Consider the following 24,122-nt stretch of genomic DNA (forward strand, 5'->3'; position numbering starts at 1 on the left):
GCAGCACTTAAATGCAACTTTTCATTCTCAGGATGTGTTACTAGCAAGCCTGACATTTCTTGCCCTAGTTGCCCTGAGAAGGTAGTCATTGGTCTTTATCTTGAATCTCTGACGAGCTAACTAGTTTACTTCAGAGGGAAATAGAGTAGCCCACATTATGAAACTGGAATCATGCTCAGCACAAACCAGATAAAGAAAGTATGCTTTCTTCCCCAAAAGAACATTAGTGAACGAGTTGGACTTATGACAATTTGGCAGCTCATTACCAGTTTATTCCCCCCATATTTTACATTCTAAAACAATTACAATGAGATTTGAATTTGCATTCTCCAGATTACTTATTCAGTTACAACCACTAACCTACTGTAATACTCAAAATTGCAAACTACTAGCCAGGATCAAACATTTTAGACAGATGTGACGGTGGGTAGACCTAGTAGGTAGGGACATGTTTGGTGCAACTTGTGGGCTGAAGGGCCTGTTGGTGCTATAGCTTTTCTTTGTTCTATGTTCTGTACGTTCAAAGTTAGCATACTGAAAAACTACATTCCGCCCATTCGTCAAAGCAGAGACTATAATTCTCTGTTAACAGGGTTAATTGCCTTCCATACACAAGGTAGCCAAATGTATAACCATATCAATTTGAGAAAAAGCAGGTTACGCAGTTCTTTCATACTATCTACTTTGACATTCCTCATTCACCAGGCTAAAATGGCACAAAAGGAGGATATTAGTGCCTTGACCATTTAAGTTTTTTTTAAAATTTGTCACAAGTAGACTTACATTCACACTGTAATGAAGTTACTGTGAAAATCCCTAGTCGCCACACTCTGGCACCTGTTCGGGTACACGAGTGAGAATTTAGCATGGCCAATGCACCTAAGCTGCACATCTTTGGACTGTGGGAGGAAACTGGAGCACCCAGAGGAAACCCATGCAGGCAGAGAATGTGCAAACTCAAGAGTGACCCAAGCCAGGAACTGAACCCAGGTCTCTGGCACTGTGAGGCAGCAGTGCCAACCACTGTGCCACCCTTAGTCTACTCACCTAGTCCCACTTACCCACTCTTTCCCGTAGCCTGCAATTTTTTGCTCAAGTATTTATCAAATTACTGAACCTGCTACCTACCACCTTTTCAGGCAGTGCATTCCAGATTCCAACAACTTGCTGTGTAAAGGTTTCTTCACATGGGTTCTTGCGACAATTACCTTAAAATCTGTGTCTGCTGTTTACTGACCCTTCTGCTACTAGAAGCATTTTCTCCCTTAGTTATCAAAACCATTCAAAATTTCAAACATCAGACCTAGTGGGCAGCAAATGGTCAGCACTGCTATCTCAGCTCCAGATTCCCAACTTGGGCCAGTCTGTGCAGAGTCTACACATTCTCCCCGTGTCTACGTGGGTCTCCCCTCAGTGATGGTTAGACGCACTGGCTATTCCAAATTTTCCCTCAGTGTTACCCCAACAGGCATCAGTGTGGCAACTAGGGGATTTTCACAGTAACTTCATTACAGTATTAATGCAAGCCTACTACTTTGCTCCATGTCCCACTCAAGGGTTTTGATTCATTGGGACCGTGTATTTTCCTGAGGGTATTTACTGCAAAAAAAAAGCAAATTATGGCCAAACTCAAGGCAGGAAAACATCAGTAAATCCATCATGATACCTAAAGCATCACAAGGAAACATTTCCTTACCCCCAGTAGGTACACTCGATTCATTACTGTACTGATGGTTGTACTGAGATTGAAGAAAATTGAATTCTATTCCCAGTTTAGAAGATTGGATAGGTCTTCATGAAATTCATAATTTTCATAAGACTTTACAGGGTATATATTGGAGCTGATGTTTCTTACACTAGAAAGACTAATTTTTAGCACTTCAGTAATCACCAGGCCAGGCAATAGCTGGGGGGGGGGGGGGGGGCAATCTTCAGTAGTGTCATTGATTGGGTGCACCACAGCGCGACTCGAGGTTTCCTGCAAGGCCCCACTTGTGCCAATTTGCTGCACAAAATCTTTTTTACACTGACCAAGGTCCAAATGCCCAATGTTGGCATGGCAAGATAATGTAGCATGCATTCATAAAGTAAATTTTACAATCTCAAAACAACCCAAAAAGATTTACCACCAATTAAATGTTTAGTGAATTTGTACACAAAATAAGTGTTGGTTTTTATGGAACAAACTTGAGCACAAGGAAAGGTGGGAAGTAATTGAAGGCATGGATTTGGGTACAAGAGGGGTAACCTGGGTTGGGAAAGCTTCATCTTGGTAGGCACACCATAAAGAAACAAATGCAGGCAACTGAACAAAGTCTGAATGTTAAAAGTCCATGAGCTCTTTTTACTCAGAACAGGGAGAGGGGAGAATACTTAACATCAAATTTGTTGGTGGAAAAAAAAGCAGCTGGAGGTTTCACTGCTAAGATAATTCTAGAAGAGTGAGTATTTGAAAGGAGTGAGGTCAGACTGCCCTTGATATGAACAAACAAGATATGATGAATCATTAGTGCACAAAATAGACAGACTGAAGTCAGCATTTCTTGAACTCCAGAAAGATGGGGCCATATTCAAAATAGAATGCAAGGTAGTAAAGGATGTGTTTAACAAGGAATGGATTGGGGTAGTGGTTAAGACAATCAAATATTTACAATTTAGAAGGGCAATCCCAAGTGTTTTTCCCCCTACCCAAAACAGAGCAGTACAGATGGAGGTACATTTGTCTAGACTCATGAAATTAAACTACATTTTTTATTCAAAAAGACCCTCCTGGACAAGACTCAAGTCCAGGTTTCACTGGAGGTGTAAATTCATCCTCAAGTACAAAAGAGTGTCAAACCAACAGTGCAATGGACTATCCTACAAATTTATTTGTAGGATGTGATAAATTCTACTTTACTGGCCAAAAAGGAAAATGTCCTGGATTGGGTAGGAACACAAGACTGGGTTTAGGTGTAGTGTTCTTCCTGTCAAAAGCCAGTTATTCAAGGTCAAACATGAACATGATCACAGTACTGGTAGCATTAAATCACACTGCAGATGATTTCAGCCAGCACCTTTAAAGAGATGAGTCATCAAATCTAGGAGTGAAGGAAAACAACTTTTGGTATGTATTGCTCTTTTATTAGAAGATGCAAAGATTTCAACTAGAATTTAAATTAACAAGATGCTTTTCAGTCTCAAACTTTTACATCATATTTACTTACAGCGCAATAGTACATTGTGGATTCGCCTTAAATCACAGTACACAAACATCCAGTTTCCTATTCTCACCAATTCTTACTGTACATTAATGTTTTAGTCAACTTCTTCAATGGTTGGTCCAGAAGATCCTCCTCCAGGAGCAGCACCAGTACCAGGAAAGCCTTCAGGCATCCCACCAGGCATGCCACCAGCACCCTGATACAACTTGCTAACAACTGGATTGCAGATCTTCTCTATTTCTTTCAGTTGATGTTCATATTCATCCTTTTCTGCAGTCTGAAAAAAAAAAGCATATGACAAGTCAGCCTAATACCATAGGTATACATATGAATAAGCGTTTCATCTAATTACATTTTTGAAATTTGATTAATATCAAGCTTCCTTTAAGGATCTGTCAACCTGTGACTCCAGAATGAAAGATCCTCCTCACTAGGCTAAATATAAAATGTTTGCTTTTCTTACAAGAATGGCTTTTGTGCCTCCTCTGGTCTTTTCCTCATTAAAATCCTTTCCCATCACTCAAATTATATGCACTAACTGGAGTCAAGACTCACATTTTAGCATCATTTTGAAAGAAACCTAGGCTACAGGTTGCTGCACCTCAGTGGTTAATGCCCGTGTTCCTAGGAATTGGCCATTCAGCCCAGTCTGCTGCAACAGGAAAATACCTCAACCTTGTCAACAATTCTTAAAATTGAATTCAACTAGCAACCACAATTGTGAAAAAATGCTTTCATTTTTAAGTCCTAAATGGCTATGAACATTACACATGGAATTATTTTAAGAATTCTTCCAGTTAAAGTTTCTCTATCTATATCAAATCCCTCCATGTAATCACTTAAATCAAGTCACTCCAATCTAAATACAAATTTATGCAGCTAGTACTTAATCCTATCATTGTATTCTGGTAAACCTTTACTGTACTACCTCAAAGGCCAATTTATCCTTCCCGAGTTAATTCCCAACAATAGATTACAATACTCATGAGGCCTAACCAATCCCCTACATAACTGAATCACTGCAAAACTTTGCTGCTCCTGAATAAAAGCCACTCAATTTGCATGAGTATTTTGAACAAGTGCAACAATGCAGGTATCTGGATACCCAAATGACTCTGCTCTTATGCAATTACATAAGTTGCATTCCTTATTATTCATGTACTTCGAGACACATTTTCCTAACTAGTCTGGATGTTGATTGCGCTCTGGTGTGGCACAACACAATCAAGAGGGTTCCAAGTTTGAGCCCATGTGCCTGCCAAATTAGCACTACAATTAATTGATCTCAAATACTGATCAGAAGGGTGGTAAAGCCAGGATTCATACAAATTGACTCCAATTCAGGAGATGCATGCACTGCATCAAGCAAAGAATAGGTACTTTACTTGCTTCTCAAAGATAGTCAACACTAACTTTGAATTGACCAAATAGAACCATAGAATCCTTAGTGCAGTAAGAGGCCATTTGGCCCATTGAGTCTGTACCAACTCTGAAAGAGCATTCCACCAGGCCCTCCCCTCCATCCTACTCCAACCCTTTGCATTTACCATGGTTAATATACCTAACCTACACATCTTTGGACTGTGGGAGGAAACCAGAGCACCCAGAGGAACAGTCACCCAAAGCCAGAATTGAACTGGGTCCCTGGTGCTGTGATGTTTAGTGCTGATCACTGTGCTGTCATGTTTGCAGCTGTCAGAAAACAAGGAAATTAGGGACAAACAGCCGAATTAAAATGGGGAAGCCAACGGAAACTTTAAATAATCCTTCAGAGTCAAATATTTTATGTTTGACATTAATTTACATTAAACATAGGAAATGAGGATTCAGATAATGACAAGTCTGCAATGATCTTCTAATCTGCTCTAGATACAGGGGAGGAACCAGAGGATGGAGTGGCAAATGTTACACCCATACTTAACGCAAAGAAGAATATTCCACCTAACTACAGGCAGCCAGGAAGGTTTTAGAAACAGATTTAGATACGATAGACCAAAAAAAGAGCAGTTTGCATTAGCAGACTTGGGATCTTCTTGATGTTTATAGATCTGTGCCACATCAAATGGTGCAAATGACTTCTGTATTAGCCCTGTACATGGACCAAAAATTGGATGAGTAGTTGAGGGAAATAAACTTGATGGGAATGAATAGCCCTCTGTGCTGTAATAACAAATGTGATTACAATAATCCTTTAACAGAATAACCTTCATTAATTGCAATTTACCTGGTTCTTATCCAGCCAACTGATAACTTCATTACATTTATCTAAAACCTTTTGCTTGTCATCATCACTTATTTTGCCCTTTAGTTTCTCATCCTCAATGGTTGCCTTCATGTTGAAAGCATAGGATTCCAGGGAGTTCTTTGATGAAACTTTGTCACGCTGTTGTTCATCCTCTGCTTTGTACTTCTCAGCTTCCTGGACCATACGTTCAATGTCTTCTTTGCTCAAGCGACCTGTTGATATAATCCAAATGCTATTTACCTCATTCGTTATAAATGTTGAGCTGCACTTAATCCATGTTTATGTCCAGCTCTAGTAATCTCAAATAGCATTACAAATTAAATTCTTCAAGGCCTCAGTTTCAGAAAGAACTGTGGAACAACTTGGGAGTGAAGCAGTGGCCTTCAAGAGTAGCAAAGGTCCAATTCCTATGCTACATCAGACTGACAATATTTTTAGCTACAAGGTTCACAAAAGTTAACACAATGAGCAAAGCTCTTTTAGTTCAGTGGCGTAATGTTTAGTGTAGATTTACAATCTCAATCAACAAGCGTTATAGTGAGCTAGCTTTGGCACCAAAAATTAAAATCCACCATACAGAGCAGTGATTCACCTTTGTCATTTGTGATGGTGATCTTGTTTTCCTTTCCAGTGCTCTTATCCACTGCAGACACATTCAAGATACCATTGGCATCAATATCAAAAGTCACCTCAATTTGAGGCACACCCCGTGGAGCAGGTGGAATTCCAGTCAGCTCAAACTTGCCCAGCAAGTTGTTATCCTTGGTCATGGCTCTTTCACCCTCGTACACCTAAATGGAAACATGATAAGATTAATTGTTAGCAATGTCTCCTGGAAAGTGAAACATTGTGACTATTAGGGAAGTAAAACTAACTCCGCTGCAGTGCTGACGTAACAATAGTCACAGTCCAGGAAATGAGATATTAAGTCCTTGCAGTCAGATTTCAACATCTGACCCCATATCCTCACTATGACCAAGAAAAAATGGTCATTGCCATCTGTAGAATAAACTGCCTCCACCACCTGCTTTTTGTCACCAATTCATTCACATTCTGCTGCCTATTTCCAGTTGTAGATCTCCAAAGCACTGATGCATCTTACTGTGTCAAGATGTTCTATTATTGCAAGTTGGTCTAAGTCAGTAAGGATTGTATTGAATCCCAATGCCTTAAATTTAAAATTCTCAATTGCTCCATGGACTCACTCCTTTTACCTGCAACCCAGAAATATTAATTTCCCCACTGATTCTTCAGGCACTGATCTTGTGCATTCTCCCAAACTACCTCCATTCAACCCACCATGAACATGTATGCCGTCAACTTACTTGGGTCCACTGTTCTTTTGCTTCACCACCTAACTCAAGCAGCTTTTTAATACCCACCTCTTCAACCAAATTTTCAGTCACTCAGTTCCATATTTCCTTTATGTTCATCTTTCCTCCTTATTATGGTTAATGTGCCTTGGAATGTTCAGTGAAAGCATTTCTTGTATATTTATATACCCAAGTGTATTTGGCAAATTATAGACACTGACCTTAAGGCAAAACAAACCAAGTTCTCACCTGGATGAGCACACCAGGCTGATTGTCAGAGTAGGTGGTGAAGGTCTGTGTTTGCTTTGTTGGAATGGTGGTATTACGTTTGATTAGGACAGTCATTACACCACCAGCTGTTTCAATACCCAGGGACAGTGGAGTAACATCCAATAATAGCAAATCCTGTACATTCTCCGACTTGTCACCAGCCAAGATAGCAGCCTGCACAGCTGAAAACACATTATATTGCATTACCAAATTAATAGATGCTTCGGCCACTACAGGGATATTTGTTTCATGATTAGAAATTAACACCATCACAAACTCTCCATCGTATGCAAGCATCAAAATAATGGAAACAGTGAATAGTTTCTGGTACCTACTGCAAGATCCAACTTTTTCCATTTATACTTATTGCAACATTTTGATAGTCTCCATTCATTTAAATATCCTATTTAAACAGTAGTATGAGATTTTGCTTCAGGTAGCAAATATTTCCATCTACAGAAATAAATTTGGTTACCTGCACCATATGCAACAGCCTCATCAGGGTTGATGCTCTTGTTCAGCTCCTTGCCATTGAAGAAGTCTTGCAGCAACTTCTGGATTTTGGGAATGCGAGTGGATCCACCAACTAGGACAATGTCATGGATTTGAGCCTTGTCAAGCTTTGCATCTCGCAAGGATTTCTCAACAGGATCAAGTGTGCCTCGGAAGAGGTCGGCATTGAGCTCTTCAAATCGTGCCCTGGTGATGGAGGTGTAGAAATCAACACCCTCGTACAGAGAGTCAATTTCAATGCTAGCTTGCGTACTGGATGACAGGGTACGCTTGGCACGTTCACATGCGGTGCGGAGACGGCGAACAGCTCTCTTGTTGTCAGTGATGTCTTTCTTATATTTTCGTTTGAATTCAGCAATAAAATGGTTGACCATGCGGCTATCAAAGTCCTCACCACCAAGATGGGTGTCACCAGCTGTAGACTTGACTTCAAATATACCATCTTCAATGGTCAAGATGGATACATCGAAGGTGCCGCCACCCAGGTCAAAAATCAGTACATTTCTTTCAGCACCAACCTGCAGAAACAATTTATGGCTTTCAAATATCCAATGAATTACTTGGATATACACTTGTACCAGTAAATTCTGCAATTATTTTGCATACAAATAAAATCCCATAACCTGCACGAGATAAATGACCAATCTGTTCTTGATGGTACTGATGGAAAGAGGAACAATGGTGTCAGGCAGAAACATTAGCCCCCTCCACCCACTAACTGCTTTACGATGAACTCTAGTCCAGCTTGCAATTCCACACCCATTTCCTGCCTTAGAAACCTTTATCCATATATTGTCTTAATTGAGCCACCAAAAGCATCCTCGCTAGCCTTCCAACTATCGCCCTCCATGAACTTCAATTTAAATGCCATTCTTTACCCAGGTTCTCAATCAACTCTGGCTAATGCTTTCACCAGGTTCCACACCATACTTCTCCAGTCTTGTATCACTTCCCATCTACTTCAGTCTGATTTGACTAATTTATGCATTGCCATCCAAGAGCAAAGATCACTTTCAGCTACACTCTTCAAATTTTTCTTTGACTTATATTTTTCCAAAGTACTCAAAATAAAAAAGTTGTTGGGCTTGTCTTGTCTGAAGGATGGACAATTTGGTATTCCAATACCAAAGCGTTCGCTCATTGGAGTGGGTGTAGAAAGATAGAAAAGAAAAGGGCTACTATAAGATTGATAGACTCTGCTAGGGTTTTTGTTTAATCAATTTTTAAAAAATGCAGAATTCACTATCAATGGACAGCAAATTTGCAAGTAATTGTAATGAGGTGTTTTAAATACTTTGTTTTAATGGTACATGTAATACCTTTAATGAGTCCATACATATAAATATTTCTATACATTAGAAATTAAAGAAACTTAGATGCACAGTTGGAGTGCCCCTTTGATACATTCCTTTAAAGCACCCAACTGTTGGAATCACAAGGCCATAAAGGAGACTTAATTGCCTCAGAAACAACTGAAACAAGAGTTTTAATGAAGCTGCCTTCAGTTTCTAATCAAAAGTCAGAAAGATATTAATGTCTTAACTAATGAAAGAGTTATGGTAGGAGACTTAGTGGGAACTGACAATTAATGGTAACAATGAAACCCCTTGAATTTGTTGGCAGTGATAAAAAGCTGAGTCATTGAATTGATAAGCAATATATACACATACGAACAAAGAATACAGCACAGGAACAGGCCCTTCAGCCCTCCAAGCCTGCGCCGCTCCCTGGTCCAAACTAGACCATTCTTTTGTATCCCTCCATTCCCACTCCGTTCATGTGTAATAGAGTAATAGAGATGTGGAGGAAGAAATTGCTAAGCAGATTATGGATATGTGTGGGGGTCACAGGGTAGTTGTCATGGGGGACTTTAACTTTCCAAATATTGATTGGAACCTTTGTAGGTCAAATAGTTCGGATGGGGCAGTTTTTGTGCAGTGTGTGCAGGAGGGTTTCCTGACACAATATGTGGATAGGCCGACAAGGGGTTTGGATTTGGTACTGGGAAATGAACTGGGCCAAGTGTTAGATTTGGTTGTGGAAGAGCACTTTGGAGATAGTGACCAGAATTCGGTACCTTTTGTTATTGCAATGGAGAGGGATAAGGCAAGGTTAACAATTGGGGGGGGGGTAATTATGATGCGATTAGGCAAGAATTAGGGGGCATAAGTTGGGAACAGAAACTGTCAGGGAAAGGAACTAATGAAAAGTGGAACTTTTTCAAGGAACAAATACTGGGTGTCCTTGATAGGCATGTCCCTGTCAGGCAGGGAGGAAATGGCCGAGTGAGGGAACCATGGTTCACGAAAGAGGAGGAATGTCTTGTGAAAAAGGAAGAGGGAAGCTTATGGAGGGATGAGGAAACAAGGTTCAGATGGCTCGTTTGAGGGTTACAAGTTAGCAAGGAACGAACTGAAAAAGGGGCTTAGGAGAGCTAGGAGGGGACATGAGAAGTCCTTGGCGGGTCGGATCAAGGAAAACCCCAAGGCTTTTTACTCTTATGAGGGGAATAAAAGAATGACCAGGGTGAGGTTAGGGCCGGTCAAGGACAGTAGTGGGAACTTGTGTATGGAGTCAGTAGAGATAGGCGAGGTGATGAATGAATACTTTTCTTCAGTGTTCACCAAGGAGAGGGGCCATGTTTTTGAGGAAGAGAAGGTGTTACAGGCTAATAGGCTGGAGGAAAGAGATGTTCAGAGGGAGGATGACCTGGCAGTTTTGAATAAACTGAAGGTCGATAAGTCCCCTGGGCCTGATTAAATATATCCTAGGATTATTTGGGAGGCAAGGGATGAGATTGCAGAGCCTTTGGCTTTGATCTTTGGGTCCTCTGTCCACAGGGATGGTGCCAGAGGACTGGAGAGTGGCGAATGTTGTTCCTCTGTTTAAGAAAGGGAATAGAAATGACCCTGGTAATTATAGACTGGTTAGTCTTACTTTGGTGGTTGGTAAATTGATGGAAAAGGTCCTTGGGGATGGGATTTACGACCATTTAGAAAGATGCGGATTAATCCGGGATAGTCAGCACGGATTCGTGAAGGGCAAGTCGTGCCTCACAAATTTGATTGAATTTTTTTGAGGTGGTAACTAAGTGTGTTGATGAAGGTAGGGCAGTTGATGTCATATACATGGATTTTAGTAAGGCGTTTGACAAGGTCCCCCATGGTCAGCTTATGATGAAAGTAAGGAGGTGTGGGATAGAGGGAAAGTTGGCAGATTGGATAGGTAACTGGCTTTCTGATCGAAGACAGAGGGTGGTGGTGGATGGAAAATTTTCGGATTGGAGGCAGGTTGCTAGCGGAGTGCCACAGGGATCAGTGCTTGGTCCTCTGCTCTGTGAGATTTTTATTAATGACCTAGAGGAGGGGGCTGAAGGGTGGATCAGTAAATTTGCTGATGACACCAAGATTGGTGTAGTAGTGGATGAGGTGGAGGGCTGTTGTAGGCTGCAAAGAGACAGATAGGATGCAAAGCTGGGCTGAAAAATGGCAAATGGAGTTTAACCCTGATAAATGTGAGGTGATTCATTTTGGCAGGACTAATTTAAATGTGGATTACAGGGTATCAAAGGTAGGGTTCTGAAGACTGTGGAGGAACAGAGAGATCTTGGGGTTCATATCCACAGATCTCTGAAGGTTGCCACTCAAGTGGATAGAGCTGTGAAGGCCTATCGTGTGTTATCTTTTAGTAACAGGGGGTTGGAGTTTAAGAGCCGTGGGGTTATGCTGCAACTGTACAGGACCTTGGTGAGACCATATTTGGAATACTGTGTGCAGTTCTGGTCACCTCACTATAAGAAGGATGTGGAAGCGCTGGAAAGAGTGCAGAGGAGATTTACCAGGATGCTGCCTGGTTTGGAGGGTAGGTCTTATGAGGAAAGGTTGAGGGTGCTAGGGCTGTTCTCTCTGGAGCAGAGGAGGCCGAGGGGAGACTTAGAGGTTTATAAAATGATGAAGGTGATAGACTTTGAACATTCACTCTATCTATTTCTTCGGGTGGATGGAGCTATTACAAGGGGGCATAACTATAGGGTTCGTGGTGGGAGATATAGGAAGGATATCAGAGGTAGGTTCTTTACGTAGAGAGTGGTTGGGGTGTGGAATGGACTGCCTGCAGTGATAGTGGAGTCAAGACACTCTAGGAACATTCAAGCGGTTATTGGATAGGCACATGGAGCACACCAGGATGATAGGGAATGGGATAGCTTGATCTTGGTTTCAGATAAAGCTCGGCACAACATCGTGGGCCGAAGGGCCTGTTCTGTGCTGTACTGTTCTATGTGGCTCTCTAGATAAGTCTTAAACGTTCCCAGTGTGTCCGCCTCCACCACCTTGCCCGGCAGCACATTCCAGGCCCCCACCACCCTGTGTAAAATACGCCCTTCTGATATCTGTGTTAAACCTCTCTCCCCTCCCCCCCCCCCTCACCTTGAACCTATGACCCCTCATGAACATCACCACCGACCTGGGAAAAAGCTTCTCACCGTTCACCCTATCTATGCCTTTCACCTCTGTCTTTCCAGTGAAAACAACCCCAGTTTACCCAATCTCTCCTCATAACTAAGCCCTTCCATACCAGGCAACATCCTGGTAAACCTCCTCTGCACTCTGAAGCCTCCACGTCCTTCTGGTAGTGTGGCGACCAGAACTGGGCGCAGTATTCCAAATGCGGCCGAACCAACGTTCTATACAACTGCAACATCAGACCTCAACTTTTATACTCTATGCCCCGTCCTATAAAGACAAGCATGCCATATGCCTTATTCACTACCTTCTCCACCTGTGATGTCACCTTCAAGGATCTGTGGACTTGCACACCCAGGTCCCTCTGCGTATCTACACCCTTTATGGTTCTGCCATTTATCATATAGCTCCCCCCTACGTTAGTTCTACCAAAATGCATCACTTTGCATTCATCTGGATTGAACTCCATCTGCCATTTCTTCGCCCAAATTTCCAGCCTATATGTATTTCATTAAGTTGGCAATAAACAAAAAACTTATCAGGGCTATAATCGGGAAATATCCTGAAGGCAAGATGAGTTGACCACATCCCTTAGTGATTCAGTTAACTTCACTGACAAGACCATAAAATACTAATGGCTTCTGTAGGCCCCCTTTATCAATTAAAGGATGCCCATGTGAGACTGTTTTAGTGAAGATGCTTTGTGAGACTGCTATCAAAAGAGAGACATAAAGTCTGACTAAGAGACTAGAGGGCAGGCTTAGGGATGATATATTGGGGTACCCACAAGGTATCGTGACCTCAGATCAGGGTGATTCAGTATTTCTATTGGATCAATACGTAAAGTATTTCATTTGTAACACTTGATTGGATCGTGTCCAACTGACTGAGCTGCAGAATCGTGTAAACCAGGATGATTTTCTTTGTCTGTGGTGTCACGGCTCCTCCCCTTGCTAGCAAGTAAAATAAAGACAATCTGCCGGTTAAGTATCTTGCGTAATGTGTGTTTGTGTTAAAGTCAAACTCGGAAGTTGAGATTTCAACATGGGTAAATAGATTATGCCCACCAATAGTATAAATGTAACAGTCAGCTAATAAGTGGTTTAAACTTCTCCGTAGGAAGTTACTTACAAGCTTGGATATTTCCTGGAACCTAATATGTCAACTTCTGAAAAGGCAGGTTGGATACCCAAAGTGAAACAAATTATTGCAGTCAGCAACAGAAATTAGAAAAAACTTGCCTGTGAAACGCACTATACAAGTGCATCAAGTGTCTCAAAGCTCTGCTGTAACGGAGGAAAAGCTGGTACTAATTTGCACACAGCAAGCTCCTGCAAACAGCAACATGATAATGATCAGATAATTTTTATTGTCGGATGTTGTTCGAAGGATAAATAAATATTGTCTAAAAACACAAGATTCCTTCCTCTACTCTGGGACTTTTCACATCCTCATGAAATGAAGGCAGACTGACCCTCTGACTTAACATTTCACCTGAAAGATCATCTCCAGTACAGCACTCCCACAGTACTATACTGGAACGTCAGTCTTGATGTTAGTGCTCTTAAGTAGGACTTGAACACCTGATTCAAAAGTTGATTGCCACCAGCTGAGCTGTGGTTAACACAAGCTATTGTAAAAAAACAAAAAACCTGATGGGACTAAGATTTGCTACAACATGCTTCATGGCACAGGATTTTCTGCATTAACATTTAATTTTCAGTCATAAATTATACCTTTTTATCCAAGCCATAAGCAATGGCAGCAGCTGTTGGTTCATTTATAATACGAAGAACATTCAGACCAGAAATAGTTCCAGCATCCTTAGTTGCTTGGCGTTGCGAGTCATTAAAATAAGCAGGTACTGTGACAACAGCATTTGTAACAGTCTGCAAGATAAAAAATATATAAATTTAACATGCCATACATTTAAAAATATTGGTCCAGTAGAGTCTGCACAAGGCTTACACATGCATTCATTAAAATGACTTCATTTTCAGCATGGTCTTAGACCCAAATCCTGCATCCTTACCAAATTACTTAAGCCAATTGCCTTCTGCACTCAGCTCCTTTTGATTACTGTTCATTGCCTCCGAACTTAGTCATGCCCAACCTACTGGCTACATTTTCTCCCAAAGTATTCCACTCTGATTGCTGTATGATGAAATGCCGGACGAACAAGTTGGACAAGTCCAATCATCTAAAGATTCAAAATCAAAACTATCTTCCTGTCACTGAGGCCACTGTATCCAGTTAGATGTTCCATTATACACTTAACCAGAATAGATACTTTCTTCCACAGGATGGCAGTGTGGCTGGCTAGGCCAGCATTTTTATTTCCCAGCCCTCACTGCCTACAAGGTGGTGAGGAGCTGCCTCCTTGAACCACTGGAGTCAATATGGTATAGGTACACAGTGCTGTTAGGGAGTTACAGGATTTTGAACCAGTGACAATAATAGAACAGCAATATTTTTCCAAGTCACAATGGTACATGGCTTGGAGGGAACTTCCCCAGATGGTCAGTGTCAGTCAGTGTTGAGGGTAGTGAGGTATTGGGGAAGGTATCAAGGTCGCGGGTGGGTACCAGTAGACAGGAAGGTGGGTTGAAGTGTGTGTCTACTTCAATGCAAGGAGCATCCAGAACAAGGTAGATGAACTTGGGGCGTGGATTGGTATTTGGGACTACGATGTTGTGGCCATTACGGAGACATGGGTAGAACAAGGACAGGAATGGTTGTTGGACATTCCAGGGTATAGATGTTTCAGTAAGTGTAGGGAAGCTGGTAAAAGAGGTGGAGGAGCATTGTTAATCAAGGATAGTTTAACGGCTGTGGAAAGGCACCTCGAGGGGGATCTGCATACTGAGGTAATATGGGCTGCAGTTAGAAACAGGAAAGGAGCGGTCACGTTGCTAGGAGTTTACTATAGGCCCCCAAATAGTAAGAGAGATGTGGAGGAAGAAATTGCCAAGCAGATTATGGATAGGTGTGGGGGTCACAGGGTAGTTGTCATGGGGGACTTTAACTTTCCAAATATTGATTGGAACCTTTGTAGGTCAAATAGTTCAGATGGGGCAGTTTTTGTGCAGTGTGTGCAGGAGGGCTTCCTGACACAATGTGGATAGGCCGACAAGAGGTGGGGCCACATTGGATTTGGTACTGGGAAATGAACCGAGCCAAGTGTTAGATTTGGTTGTGGGAGAGCACTTTGGAGATAGTGACCACAATTCAGTGTCTTTTGTTACTGCAATGGAGGGGGATAGGGCTGTACGGCAGGGCAAGGTTTATAATTGGGGGAGGGGTAATTATGATGCAATTAGGCAAGAATTAGGGGACATAAGATGGGAACAGAAACTGTCAGGGAAAGGCATAAATGAAAAGTGGAGCTTGTTCAAGGAACAAATACTGCATGTCCTTGATAGGTATGTCCCTGTCAGGCAGGGAGGAAATGGCCGAGTGAGGGAACCATGGCTCACAAAAGAAGTGGAATGTCTTGTGAAAAGGAAGAGGGAAGCTTATGTAGGGATGAGGAAACAAGGTTCAGATGGCTCGATTGAGGGTTACAAGTTAGCAAGGAATGAGCTGAAAAAGGGGCTTAGGAGAGCTAGGAGGGGGCATGAGAAGTCCTTGACGGGTTGGATCAAGGAAAACCCCAAGGCTTTTTACTCTTGTGAGGAATAAAAGAATGACCAGGGTGAGGTTAGGGCCAGTCAAGGACAATAGTGGGAACTTGTGTATGGAGTCAGTAGAAAGAGGAGGTGTGGTGAATGAATACTTTTCTTCAGTGTTCACCAAGGAGGGGGGGCCATGTTTTTGAGGAAGAGAAGGTGTTACAGGCTAATAGGCTGGAGGAAATAGATGTTCGGAGGGAGGATGTACTAGCAGTTTTGAATAAACTGAAGGTCGATAAGTCCCTAGGGCCTGATTAAATATATCCTAGGATTCTTTGGGAGGCAAGGGATGAGATTGCAGAGCCTTTGGCTTTGATCTTTGGGTCCTCACTGTCCACGGGGATGGTGCCAGAGGACTGGAGAGTGGCGAATGTTGTTCCTCTGTTTAAGGGAATAGAAATGACCCTGGTAATTATAGGCCGGTTAGTCTTACTTCAGTGGTTGGTAAGTTGATGGAAAAAGTCCTTAGGGATGGGATTTACGACCATTTAGAAAGATGTGGATTAATCCGGGATAGTCAGCACGGATTTGTGAAGGGCAAGTCGTGCCTCACAAATTTGATAGAATTTTTTGAGGTGGTAACTAAGTGTGTTGATGAAGGTAGGGCAGTTGATGTCATATACATGGATTTTAGTAAAGCGTTTGGTAAGGTCCCCCATGGTCAGCTCATGATGAAAGTAAGGAGGTGGGATAGAGGGAAAGTTGACCAATTGGATAGGTAACTGGCTATCTGATCGAAGACAGAGGGTGGTGATGGATGGAAAATTTTCGGACTGGAGGCAGGTTGCTAGTGGAGTGCCACAGGGATCAGTGCTTGGTTCTCTGCTATTTGTGATTTTTATTAATGACCTCGAGGAGGGGGCTGAAGGGTGGATCAGTAAATTTGCTGATGACACCAAGATTGGTAGAGTAATGGATGGGTTGAGGGGGATAGGGCTGTTGTAGACTGCAAAGAGACATAGATAGGATGCAAAGCTGGGCTGAAAAATGGCAGATGGAGTTTAACCTTGATAAATGTGAGGTGATTCATTTTGGTAGGACAAATTTAAATGTGGATTACAGGGTCAAAGGTAGCATTCTGAAGACTGAAGGAACAGAGAGATCTTGGGGTCCATATCCACAGATCTCTGAAGGTTGCCACTCAAGTGGATAGAGTTGTGAAGGCAGCCTATAGTGTGTTAGCTTTTATTAACAGGGGGTTTGAGTTTAAGAGCCGTGGGGTTATGCTGCAACTGTACAGGACCTTGGTGAGACCACATTTGGAATATTGTGCGCAGTTCTGGTCACCTCACTATGAGGAGGATGTGGAAGCGCTGGAAAGAGTGCAGAGGAGATTTACCAGGATGCTGCCTGGTTTGAAGGGTAGGTCTTATGAGGAAAGGTTGAGGGAGCTAGGGCAGTTCTCTCTGGAGCGGAGGAGGTTGAGGGGAGACTTAATAGAGGTTTATAAAATGATGAAGGGGATAGATAGCGTGAACGTTCAAAGACTATTTCCTTGGGTGGATGGAGCTATTACAAGGGGGCATAACTATAGGGTTCATGGTGGGATATATAGGAAGGATATCAGAGGTAGGTTCTTTACGCAGAGAGTGGTTGGGGTGTGGAATGGACTGCCTGCAGTGATAGTGGAGTCAGACACTTTAGAAACATTTAAGCGGTTATTGGATAGGCACATGGAGCACACCAGGATGATAGGGAGTGGGATAGCTTGATCTTGGTTTCAGATAAAGCTCGGCACAACATCGTGGGCCAAAGGGCCTGTTCTGTGCTGTACTGTTCTATGTTCTATGGTGTCGTCCCATGAATCTGTTGCCTTGTTCTTCTAGGTGGTTGCGGTCACCGGTTTGTAAGCTACTGTCAAAGATACCTTGAGTGGCTACAATTCTTCATGTGGATGGTACAAACTGCTGCCACTGTGCATCAGTTGTGGATGGACTGCCAATCAAGTAGGTTGCTTTAATTTGGAATGTGTTCACCTTCAAGCGTTGCAATCATCCAGGCAAGTGGAATATATTCCATTGCACTCCTGATCTTTAAATTTCAGAATCTTGCAGATATCGGAGGCAAAGGCTAAAGAAAGATGTTAATAGTATCTAGGGTATGGGTTTATTACCAAGCAACATGTTACGCACCTTTCCAAGGTAAGCTTCAGCAATTTCCTTCATTTTTGTGAGCACCATTGAGGAAATTTCTTCAGGGTAAAAACATTTGTTTTCCCCTTTGTATTCCACTTTAACCTTGGGACGACCTCCATCATTTACTACATCAAAAGGCCAGTGCTTCAAATCAGCCTGAACCACAGTGTCTTCATATCTACGTCCAATGAGGCGCTTGGCATCTACAAAATTAATTCAAATACTGAAGACAAGCAACAGAAAAATAATCTCATCTGCTACAAGAGAATTAGTAGAGTACAGTTTCATGAAATACATTTTTCCCCCAATGTGAAAATGTGGGGCCCATGCCAGCAAGCCCATCATTGAGAGATCTGGGGGAGCCGACTTTTATCCTGGGCTCAATCCCATCCATATGGAGGAAAGTTCCCATCCTACCAACCCAAGATACTGACATCAATTGCAGTGATTCTCCACTAGCTGCAGTGAATCAAATTAGCTCAGTTAAGGAATTGAAGGATGGGTGGAATTATCCAATGACAATATTATCTAGATAGTTTGGTTGACAAGCCTGTGCACTTAAGTTCACCCCACTGTTATCTTACAAGGACTGAAAATTAAAAGCATACCAACCCTAAGTTTTGGAAGTTAAATTAATCTTTGTATTCCAAAACCAGAATTCTCAAAATACCAGAGAAAGTAAACATGAAAGCATTTAATAGTATTCTAACTTTATTTGCAGAGCATGGAATTTTACGAAACTCACCAAAGACAGTGTTGGTTGGGTTCATTGCCACCTGGTTTTTGGCTGCATCACCAATGAGCCTTTCTGAGTCTGTGAAGGCAACATAGCTTGGAGTGGTTCGGTTGCCTTGGTCATTGGCAATAATTTCAACTTTCCCATGCTGGAAGACACCTACACAGGAGTAGGTTGTCCCAAGATCAATACCAACAGCTGGTCCCTTTGACATTTTGCCTGCAAAGGAATTGTGAAAAATTGTTCTTTGTGGTAGCAAATGCTCAATTTAGATTTTTCAGCTTATTCAAAATTGAGGGTCTGGACAGAAGAGTCAAAACTGTTCCCATTAGTGTAAGGATCATGGGCACATTAACTTGCAAAAGTAATAATGGCAATAGGAGGAAAAACATTTCCAAACATCAAGTGGTTAAGATCTAGAATGCACTGCCTTTAGACTGTAGTGAAGGTAGATTCAATCAATGCACTCGAGGGAATTGGATCATCATACGATGAGAAAGAATGTGCAGGGCTACAGGGAATGGTACCAGATGAATCACTTAGCCACAATGGGCCAAAGGGTCTTCTATGGCATTGAGATTCTATTCATTAACAAATTGAAACTTATGGTTTACAAGGTTATATTAATTTCCAATCTAGTAGCAAATGTGTTACACTCTTAATAAATAGCATGCTATTTAGAATTACGATACACAATTACCTAAACTCTTCCCTGCTCAGAGTAAATAAAACAAAGTCACAAGATATGCATGTCAGCACAGTCAGGCTCCTCCTCCAGACATTGCTCCTGGTAATTCCTTTGGGCAAACCACTGATGATCTATCTCCAACATTAGCCATATGTAGCTAGTTGACAATCCACTGCATTTTTAATCACTTAATTTTAAAGAAATGAGCCGATGTGTCACTGACATTTCAACTTATTTTAAGACAAAGCAAAATACATTTGTTTTGATCAGTAGTAGAATATTCAATAAGATAATACCGAGTAGGACTTTACTGGGATTATTGAATGGTAGCACTAAGCTGAACATCACTGCACACAATTGTCACAATCGATTCCAGCTAATGTCACTACTGGACAAGAAAGATACCAGGATGGAATCTGGCTCAATGAATCCCAACTTTTAATTTTTGTTTAGATACATAAACAGAGGGCTGCCGATAAACTCAAAATCAACTATAATACACTACTCCTTCACCCAATTATACCTTTACAGAGGTCTAAGGATTATGCAGGTTACAAGTATTATCTTATACTTAATGTTCAAAGTACACAGTATATGCAAACCAATAGGCAAAATGTGGTTAGACACACCACACACTGAAATCAAGAAATAGATTCCACTGTAAAAAAATTCTGTGGGTATCTCATTGCTAGGATGAGAAATCTCTACATTCGGTCAGATTGGCATTCTGTCCCTGTCCACTGCCGTCTGGTTTCGCAGTTTGTGGAATGCACCTTGCCTGTGTTACCTGGTTCCAAACTGAAATTAAGTGCTTCTGCTTTACAGTGTGGATCTCTAGTTAAGTAATACACTAATCATTTTTACATTGTAATGCCTGCATTAAAATGCAGGCAACGTTTAAAGTGAAACTAAACCTATGGATTTGCAGGCATTTAAAAAGACATGAAGCTAAATTGAAGTTAACCCTTTCTTACCATTCCAATACAGAAACAGATTAATCTTAAACACATGCCTTAATCAAACATGCACAATACAAAAGTTTACTAAAACTATTGCCATTTACTAACAACGCACCCTAGTGCATGTGGCACCTCAGCATTTCTATTGGTCTGCATTGAACTGGAGAACACTTGAAGAATAGAATACATTTTAAATAATATTGTCAAAGTTTTTTAATGTTGCCATCTCTTTGGGATAATAATGCTTCAGAAACACACTGAATTGTGCACCATCTCTTTGGGCAGCATAACATCACAACCAGGGACCCAGGTTCAATTCCAGCCTTGGGCGACTGCTGCAGCTTGCAAGTTCCCTCCAGGTGTTTCGGTTTCTTCCCACAGTCCAAAGATGAGCAGGTTAGGTGGATTGACTATGCTAAAATTGCCCCTTATTGTCCAAGGAGTCTAATTAGCCATGATAAATGCATAAGGATAGGGTGGGGGAGAAAAACCTGGGTAAAATTCTCTTTTAGAGAATTAGTACTGACTCAATGGACCAAATGGCCTCCTTCTGTACTATGAATAATTCTTCAGATCCAGTGAACTGCAAATATAACAATTCTAAACCTCAGACACCGTATTCCTGCTGATTTAAGTTCACATTTTCTACAAGGGTGGTCAGAGAATATTAAATACTGAAAATGAAACCTTAAATAGACAAATATTCTTCAACTATACTGCAACACTACACCAAACTGGGAGCAGCACTCATCCACCTAACAAATAAAGGGAAAATGGCAATGATTGGGGGCTTCACATATAATTCCTAAATGACTGAAGCCTATAAGACATGAACCAACAAGACCAAATTGCACAAACCATATAGTTAAACCTCAAAATTAACATTTGTTTAAAGACTAGCGATTTTTTTAAAAAAATGCCTATTATGAACCAATTTAAAATTTGCACACAGGAGGAAGTTTAAAGGAAATGTATTAACTTCAGGTGTGAATAATAAAACACTGGCCAGTAGCGAAGAGGCAACATCTTATTTATAAAACAGGGATGCAGAAGATGCTGAGATAAAGGATTTCTCCTCAGGAGAGTCACCCCCCCTCCTCCTCCTCCTCCTCCTCACCTTCAGACGCCCCGCAGCAGCACTAGATCCAAACTCTCCCCGGCCAAATAAACCCGTTAATAAAACCACAGGCAAAATAAAAGGGATGCAGACGACGACAACAAAGGGATGATGCTTCATTCAATGAAGACCAACCGGCGCCGATATATATCTATTGTGTTTTAAATGAATAAAACCATACTTACTTTTACAAATTGGGAATGAGAGTGGAAATAAAGAGATTTATAACCGACGACTAGCTCTATAAATGACCCAAATAAAAAAAAGGGGGTGGAGATGAAGCTACTGGATGCTCGCTGCTGCTCCGCCGACTCACACTGCGGCTCCAAAACGCTTTTACCAATCGCCTGCAGAAGCTTCTGGAAAGAACTGGAACCTTCCAGCCAATCGGCGGCGTCTGCTCTGGCGCCCGCCCCCCCCTGGCGCCCGTTCCACCAATAGGAAGGTGGACCCTCTCGCACATAGCCCCGCCCCCTTACGTCAGACCCCCAATAGGAAGGCGGGGCTCCGTTGCGCTGAGCCCCGCCCCCCTCCCCGACGTCAGACCCACCAATAGGAAGACGGGCCCTCTTGCACATAGCCCCGCCCCCTTACGTCAGACCCCCCAATAGGAAGGCGGGGCTCCGTTGCTCTGAGCCCCGCCCCCTCCCCGACGCCAGACCCACCACAAGTAAGGCGACCCCCTTGCTCATAGCCCCGCCCCCCTTACGTCAGACCCCCCAATAGTAAGGCGGGGCTCTGTTGCTCTGAACCCCGCCCCCTTTCGGTGAAGGCGATGATCTCTTGTCGGTGGAACAATCTGGAAGCTTCCAGATTTAGCGTCGATGGAATGGGGGTAATGTGGTAATAGTCCGGTTGGGTTGGATTGGATTAGATTAGGGTGGTCAAAACAGTGTGTTCATCTTTCAAACGAAGCGAAATATTTATTAACACATGAGTTACTTTACCCCATCTCAAAAAAAATCCTCCATTATCGCATTTTAAAATTGGAATAAGCACATATTTTACTCGGTTGGACTTGTCCGAATAATGAGTTATGATCCAAAACTTTCCGGGGGGGGGAAAGAGTGTGTAATCATTTTAAACAAACTGGAATATTTATTAACATATGAATTGCTTCCTCCCCCTCCCCCCACCTCAAAGTCAAAGAACTCCCAATTATCACATTCTTAAGATTGCAATGACCCCCAATTGTCAAATCAATGTGTAAGTCTTTAATACAAAGTGAAATATTTATTAGCATATGAATTACCTTCCCCTCCCCACCTCAAAAAATATCCCCATTATTGCATTTTAAAATTGAAATGATTCTTCACTTCCCAATAAGCACTTGTTTGCCAGTTAAAATTTCAGCCTAGTCTGAATAATGAGTTATGAATCCAAACTACACAGTTCCATTTGTGTAGTTTCAGTTCTCTTCCCTCTTTCCCCCCCCCCCACCCCCTCCCCCGCATTTCCCAATTAAAATAATGCTGCTTTGCTGATCTCACAATCTGAATCACTTCGCCTTTGCAGTTGCACTGCACCACTCCTTTGAAAAAAAAATGCCTCAGACCTGTCCCACGACAGAATAAGAGGTGGACCACAGTTCAAGGTGATTGCACATGTCCTGGGTGCATATTGTCATCAATGGGGAATGAGTGCTGCGATTATTTTTGGGTTGCAGTTAAATGTGATTAGCATTTGAAGCCCAAGATCCTCTTCATTGCGCTAGCTATTCACAGCTCACCAGCAAATACAGATGGATCCTTCAGTTTTACACTGAGAATAGAATAGATTGCCTTGCACAGAAATGCAGCGGATGCCTGCACCACCATCTAGAGACCAATCAGTGAACCAACATTGTGGATGTCCCTTCATTCATCAGGCCATGAGGACGAAAAACATTTACATTTTATTTGTCTTGGATTCTGAGAAGGGCAGCTGCCACTTGCCTCTTGCTATGATGACAAAAATGATCTTACAAATGCCATTAAGCAGCTGGGATGCTCCAGGACAAAGCTCTACCACAATGTTATTCTTAATAGTTTTTTTTTTGCTTCTATCAAGTTCTTTTATTTGCATAAAATGTGCTAATTTTAAAATGGGGATATAGTTCCATCTGGGATCCCTGCACTCCAAGTACCCACAGTTTGGGATTATGTCTACTTTGAATGGTAGTCATGATGTGGAGATGCCGGCGTTGGACTGGGGTAAACACAGTAAGAGTTTTAACAACACCAGGTTAAAGTCCAACGGGTTACCAAATTGGCTACCAAATAAACCTGTTGGACTTTAACCTGGTGTTGTTAAAACTCTTACTGTACTTTGAATGGGACAACCCAAAGATGGGGCAGATCACAGTTGAGCAACGCAATTCTCACTCGATGTTTACAGATAAAGCTGAAAAATATATGGATTTTTCTTGCATTTCCTCATTGTCAAAATTTTGAATTTAGTGGTGGCAGTCTACTTTTATGTGAAATGACCTTCACTGCCCTGCATTTGCTTGTAAAATAGTAGCCAGAAGTCTAAAAATAACATTCATTTTATCACCTGAACCGCACAGTGATGTTTTTTGAATATGTGCTTCTTGAACCTCGGAAGGCAGATCAAGTATATTAATCACATGGTGAAAGGAGAGCAGGCATGATTGGCTCTATTGCTTTAATTCATAGGAAGTTGAACACAGAATTGCAGAATAATCGGACTCAGTTAATTAAATCAGTACACCATGTTTTTATGTAATAACATAAAATAACGAACATGCCATGTAAGATGATGTTTAACCCTCTTCCAGAAATTCTATCCTATTTCAATGAAAGGTCTT

General features: G+C 41.8%; 1 protein-coding gene across 1 annotated transcript; it reads right to left on the reverse strand.

Moving 5' to 3' along the window:
* Nucleotides 1–3,105: 3,105 nt before the first annotated feature.
* On the reverse strand, nt 3,106–21,634 carry LOC144479882 (heat shock cognate 71 kDa protein). Its single transcript, XM_078198921.1, has 9 exons — nt 21,499–21,634; nt 18,559–18,768; nt 17,811–18,016; nt 13,744–13,896; nt 7,507–8,062; nt 7,011–7,213; nt 6,041–6,239; nt 5,428–5,660; nt 3,106–3,480 (listed from the first exon to the last, which is right to left on the reverse strand). The coding sequence occupies exons 2-9, from the start codon at nt 18,761–18,763 to the stop codon at nt 3,298–3,300; spliced, it is 1,938 nt and encodes a 645-aa protein (XP_078055047.1). The 5' UTR covers nt 18,764–18,768; nt 21,499–21,634; the 3' UTR covers nt 3,106–3,297.
* Nucleotides 21,635–24,122: the final 2,488 nt, after the last annotated feature.

The sequence above is a fragment of the Mustelus asterias genome, chromosome 27 (assembly GCF_964213995.1).
Source record: "Mustelus asterias chromosome 27, sMusAst1.hap1.1, whole genome shotgun sequence".
Classification (NCBI taxonomy): domain Eukaryota; kingdom Metazoa; phylum Chordata; class Chondrichthyes; order Carcharhiniformes; family Triakidae; genus Mustelus; species Mustelus asterias.

What these genes read in the sequence shown, in the direction of transcription:
- LOC144479882 (XM_078198921.1), bottom strand. Translation starts at nt 18,763, where the DNA reads ATGTCAAAGGGACCAGCTGTTGGTATTGATCTTGGGACAACCTACTCC. An exon ending in CTGAAGCTTACCTTGGAAAG is followed by an intron (nt 13,897 to 17,810) that starts GTGCGTAACATG and finishes TTTATCTTGCAG; the next exon opens with ACTGTTACAAATGCTGTTGT. An exon ending in AGCCTGGTGTGCTCATCCAG is followed by an intron (nt 6,240 to 7,010) that starts GTGAGAACTTGG and finishes GTTTCCATTTAG; the next exon opens with GTGTACGAGGGTGAAAGAGC.